The sequence below is a fragment of the Eublepharis macularius genome, chromosome 2, assembly GCF_028583425.1.
Source record: "Eublepharis macularius isolate TG4126 chromosome 2, MPM_Emac_v1.0, whole genome shotgun sequence".
Lineage (NCBI taxonomy): Eukaryota > Metazoa > Chordata > Lepidosauria > Squamata > Eublepharidae > Eublepharis > Eublepharis macularius.
The window spans coordinates 51,749,589-51,755,728 of NC_072791.1; the positions used below are offsets into that span (position 1 = coordinate 51,749,589).

Below are 6,140 nucleotides of genomic sequence, written 5' to 3' on the forward strand. Positions count from 1 at the left end.
TTAAAACTAATTAAACAACTTTGTTATGTGATTAGTTCCATTGCTTTCAGTTGAACTTAATTTTAGTTCTCTGTGTGTGTGTGTGTGTGTGTGTGTGTGTGTGTATGAGTGTGTAGGTAAATGCCATGAAGTAGCAGCTAACTTATGACAACCATGTAGGGTTTTCAGGCAAGAGACGGACAGAGGTGGTTTGCCTCTGAAACCCTGGTCTTTGTTGGAGGTCTCCCATCCAATTACTAACCAAGGCTGACCCTGCTTAGCTTCTGAGATCTGATGAGATCAATCTAGCCTGGGCCATCCAGGTCAGGGCAATTTTAATTGTATCACAAAATTTTTTATCTCTGTTAGTGCTTAAAATAAGCCAAATATGCCATTTGTATTTCCACCCAAACCACCAGTCTTATCTATGCTATAATTCTTAGACTGATATAATACTTAAAAGCATTAAAAATATTATAAATATAAAATTCCATTTTAGTAATGTACAGAACCCATCAAATGCTCGTTTCTAGATGTTTCTAGAGGTAACATCCAGGTAATCATACCAATGATAGTACACTTATGAACTGTATAATGATTTAGGCAGACTAGTATTTCTGCATTGGCCTTCAACATTCAAAAGTTGTTTTACAAAGTAAAAGTTACATGGATTTTCAAACTAAGCAAAGACAAGAAGCATATAGTTGGTGGTAGTGGCCATGTTCCTCCAATTAACAACCACAAATGACTGCACTGGCTTAGATCCAGAGATGTGCAAGCAGGAACATAAAATGGACTTAATCCAGTTCTGCTTGTGCAAGATCTTGTGCAAAACCCAGTGCTTTTGTCCCTATATATTACAGTGCACAGAAGATGGTTGCACAAGATCTTAGGCAAGAAGAAATGCTAGCAGAGATACAATACATTTGACTTGGAACGAGCAATAACCACAGATGTCTTCTTGCATTTTCACTTGTGCAAGAGCTCTAGCGCAAGTGGAAATTTTGTGCTGAATACAACCCATTGCCTGAGGAAAATGATGAACTTCTGTTTGCTTTTGCTATGTATTTTTCTTTTTCTTTTAACAGCTCCACTGATGTGTTAAAGACTTCTTAGGCAAAGAACTGTGAGCCAAAGAAACATAGCAGCTAGTGCAAACACTAGTATAAGAGCTTGGGTCCACACAGTACTATAAATGAGTATGTTTCACAGAAGTTCTCATGCTTCTACTTGTGCACGAGATTACACAAGAACATCTGATTTCAGTGTCATTTTTCTTTAACAATTTTCTAGCATGAGGTATAAAATAACTTCAGTGAACTGAAAATACTTTGAGGATGCACAAAACACACTTGGGTGGAATTCTCTATTTAATTATAAGGATCTAAAATTATCGATGGATACTAGTCCTTTTTTTTTGTAAGAAAGTTACAAACAAAACAGTGCCAGCTGACAAGCAGAAAAATGATATTTTTAAATATAAAAATGAAAGCTATTGGTTCAGATCAGAAAAGTAATTTGTACAACTGAAAAGTATTCTGAATTCCACTAGTCTCGTCTGCATTCTCCATCATATACTATTCTGATGGTTCCCTGACTTTTAGGAGCACCTTCTCAGGTAGCACAAGATGGCGACCAGACTTACCTGGCGCCTGGTTGCCACTGGCGGGATGGGAGGGAGGCGAGGGCAGCGACTGTGGGTCGGTGGCTCATCTGGGCAACGCTCGGGCAAGCCAGCGACCAATCAGATTCAAACTTCAGAGCCGGCCAATCGCGGCTGCCCTGGCCGGCTCGGGGGGGGGGGTTTGACTGTGGACCTCAGGTCTGCAGTTTCCACTCAGGTCCGGCAGCTGGGTATTTAGCCAGCTGCCATCCCCGCCTCCCTTCACTTCGGCTCGGTCGGCGGTCACCCACCCACCTCTCCCTGTGCTTTATGTTTTCCTATAATGTCACAACTTTTGGGCGGTGGTCATTGGATCACATCCCTTTTGGGGGGAGCAGGGGGCCTCTGCGCCCCAGGCTCCCCGTTAAGGAGATTCCCATAAGGAGTCTTGGGAGTGAAGCATGGGGATGCATGCCCAGCTCGAGGGCTGCCACGGCATCCTCACTCCCAGGTGGCAGGGGAATCACCCAGAGGTGTACACCCAGGTGATCTCCCTCAAATGTCACTCCTCGGGTTCCCTCCCCCAGCCAGGGTCTGGGGTGGGGGTTGAGGTTCATCGGCTGGCAGGCGGGTCAGCCGATGCTTTTGTGGGATCTGATCCACATGCGGAGCCAATACTCCTTTTCTTCTCTGCTGTCAATAAAGTTGTGGCCATGTTTTCATCCAAATCCATGTGTGGTCTTGGTTTGTCGCGGGTCCCCATACTTCCTCCCCTCAGCACTAGGCGGCAAAGAAGACAACCCCTCCTGTACATTTAGAATTCTGCCCCAAGATCATTGAATACAAACCAATTAACAATGGACAGCTGAGCTGGACTTAATGGCATATATCCTGCCTTAGGCTGTAGGAAATTCTCCATTATTTGTTCACTAAGTGAATTATGATCAGCCATTTTCAGGCCCTATCTTTAGAGTTCCTCATTCTACTCTCTCTTTAACATATTAAAAGTTTTTGTTTTGTTTCGGGGTGATTTTTTTTTGTTTTTATTTTGTTTTGCTATTTGTCAGTCAGAGGCAGGCATACCTGCTGCAAACCTACAAACAGACTGCAAGCTATGGACAGACTGAATTTTAAAATCATCCTAAATTCTGCAGATTACGGAAACCCTTTAAAAGAAGCTTTGAAGAACACTGTTGTCTGGGGCAAATATCTCAGTCATTTTAAAAACCTTAAGGGCAGGATGTTCTGAAACTATGCTGTAGGAATAAAACGAGGCTTCTAAAATGAATGCCAGATATCTACTTGCATGTCAGTTTGTTGAAAGATAATCTTTAGTTCACTTTCAGAAAATAAAACAACTTTCACAATCAGTGAAGATGTAGTTTTAGATGTCACTATATCTAAGATTTTGCAGCTGTTTTACTAACGTATTCACTGAAGTACAGTCAAAAATGACACTACACCTGGGCTTATAAAACAGCAGGTGCAAGTCTAAGAGATAAGCCTAATCCAGGATATAAATTTAAATGAATAAGATTGGCTATCATTAATTTGGTATCAAGACCATTTATTCCTTTTTCAAGCACAGATTACAGGTTACAAATACTGCTCTAAGGTAATCCAAGCTTAAAAACCAGCTTCATCCTATTCTAGATAGTCTGGATGATTTGGGGGGTTTCCTACTCGGTACTTTGCTATATTAACCAATTCAAATTGAGCAGCCCAGTGGTCAAGCCATTGAATCCAAACAAAAAAAAGAATCACAGAATAAGATCAATACATACAAGCAATCTCAATCACATTAGTAAGAGCCAATGTTACTCTTTGATATTGGTTAAGGATTTTCATTTAGATCCTAAGCTTTCATTCCTCTAAATAAAGAACTGTCCATGAAGAGAAGACTTCTTTCTTTCAGAACAGAAAGACCAGCTCCAAAGGACTTCTTCTATGAGAGGAAAACACTCATGAATGAAAAATTCTTCACTTAGCAGAAGGGACTTTAGGGTACATCCTTTGTTATTTCAATCACGCTGACTCTTACTTGTTATTAACTACAGTAATTGTATGTTTATAGAAATGCAGCCAAAACTGGTAGCTAATAAATTTGTTTTTAAACTTATCTTTTTATTCATTTCATTGCATTTCTCTCAAAATAAAAGATTATTTTTCATCCATATTGATCTTATTTGTAACGTATTATTTATTGGCAATAACAATAACCATTCTATATCATCTTGAAATCTTAGTAAACCAATGTAAACTGATTCTCATGATATATGATTAGGAACATTTGAGGATGACTTGCATTCTGAGGAAATAGACACATAGTATGAGTTTAAAGGAGGAGAACGATTCATAGTCCATGAGTTTCTAGCTAATAATTTTTAAGAAGAAGGAAGCAACAAAATTATATGTATTGAAATGTATTTCGTTTTGTAAATTTTGTGATAATTTTGTCTGCCAGTAAAAACACAGTAATGAAGACCTAGCAGCATTAATATAACATCAATTTTGTCTTGTTGTGCAATCATAAGTATATCCCATACTGGGCACTTATTTGGTGGTACAGCAAGTCTTATATTTGCATTTGAAAGGATTTTTTAAAGAAGCAAACACAAAAATACAGAAGACAGTTCTGCAATCAAACAAGGATTATCAAAATTGTTATTATCTTTGTAATATATACATGATCTCTTTATTTACCATAAGCATATTCCCTACTTAACTTTTACTTTTACAGCAGTTACCCAGATCAGGGGAATATTATAACTGCCCATTATAGGCTTCTGTTCTGGGACATGGATATTACATACACAGTTTTCAATGCATTTTCCCATCACCTGTTGTGGTATTATTTCCACATGCATCAGCCTGCTGTTCATTCAATATTGTTGACCAAAAGCGGAAACTTGTTTCTGAGCACAAATTTGCAATACTTAGTTCTTGACTACTATTTAACTTATTTGTGAAAGAACAGAATATTAACTATAATGGAAGAATTTTTAAAAAATCTCTTCTGACTCTTATCTAAAGATAAGAAAAATCAGCTATACAATGTTTTCTTGCTTTAGCCAATATCTGTCTAGAATGGTTTATTTCTATATACTTCTAACAGTCTCTAGTCACTAACAAATTTAGATACTGTTAGGCAAAGGACAAAGGCAGATGACTGAAAAAAGCAAAAGGACTCAACTTCAATTTAACTGTCCTGTAAGGTACATACTAATTAGCTTCAAAGCTATGAAATCCTAGCTAGCATGTTAAGTCTGCTACATGACAGTATAATTTGCCTTCTTAAAGGATTATGCAAATTACAACTCATCATTCCATTACACGACTGAAAAAAGTGACAGCTAATTTATACATAACACACCTTTCAAATCCCTAAGATGTGAAGCACCTGTGCAATATACTTTGCCTAGGTTTTCCTGAGTTTAAGTACTTGTTTACTGCAATATACAGAAGCATACCTAAGAGATTTAATAAAGTCCTAGAGATTTATTTATTTCCCTTTTAACGTCAAGAGCACAATTCCCAAGTATGAAAACAACATATATCTGTCCCCAATTTCATATGTTTTTCATTCAAGCAGAGGTGTACGTTTTCAATACACGTTTAAGTTTTGAATAGCGGGACAGCATGAGCACTAATGCACGAGCCAGAAGAAAGACTCACACAGATTTCAACATACTTCTGGTAGGTAGATTCACAGTAGATTCCGTCATATCTGTAGATTTTCCTACATTCTGATTGGTTGGGCAGAGGATGCTGGACAGTTATTCTGTAGAGGTATCAAAAACAGATATACATGACTAGAGATTCTCTACAGTCAACTGTAATGCAGGACAATTAGTAGTTTGAAAGTTACTATTATATGTTACATCTATTTAATCTCTTTACATTAAGTGCATTCTATATATGATAAGATTCAACTTCTGGAATTAGCACTACTAGTAAACTAAAATTTAATTCTGTATCACAACAATTTTTTCTTTTCCTCAAATCAGTAAAAAGAGACAAAAAGTCCCACAAGAAATTAAAAAAATCAACCCCACCTTATATATTCAAAACATGGAAGATAAATTGATAGAGAACATATTCAGGTTCTGCTGTCCTTACATTTGGGCATGATTTCCATTTGTATGCATGGATGTTCAGATTGAATTATGACTTGGAAATCCAGCCACCCCATTCTTTAAGGCATGTAGAGGCAAAACTGAAGCTACTGATGTCAAGTTTCCAGACTGGTCCTACTGATAATTTAAACAGCCCACATTACATTCAGTATTATTTTAACGCTCATAAATGATATTGTGTAATTATAGTGCATATCAGAATAAGTTATTTTCATTTTTAGTTTAAGTCTTAAGAATCACATCAAGGAAGAATTCTTACAGAAAATTGATTATTAAAATAATCAAAATGTTTATTCTTATGCAATCTTTTATTGTATGTTCAGAATTAACATTTATTAAGCAGTGTTCTTTATTAGGTTTCTCAGCATAATTGTTTCATCCTTTTTTAAAAATTAGCAAAACATGTAGCCTCCTTTTCCTGA

General features: G+C 37.1%; 1 protein-coding gene across 1 annotated transcript in view; it reads right to left on the reverse strand.

Annotated features, from left to right (window-relative positions):
* Positions 1–6,140, reverse strand: part of NPAS3 (neuronal PAS domain protein 3) — a 1,036,342-nt gene that overhangs the window by 877,124 nt on the left and 153,078 nt on the right. Inside the window, exon 2 of the mRNA XM_054969956.1 lies at positions 5,274–5,363. Within this exon, the coding sequence (XP_054825931.1) occupies positions 5,274–5,363 (90 nt within the window). The remainder of the gene's footprint in view (positions 1–5,273; positions 5,364–6,140) is intronic.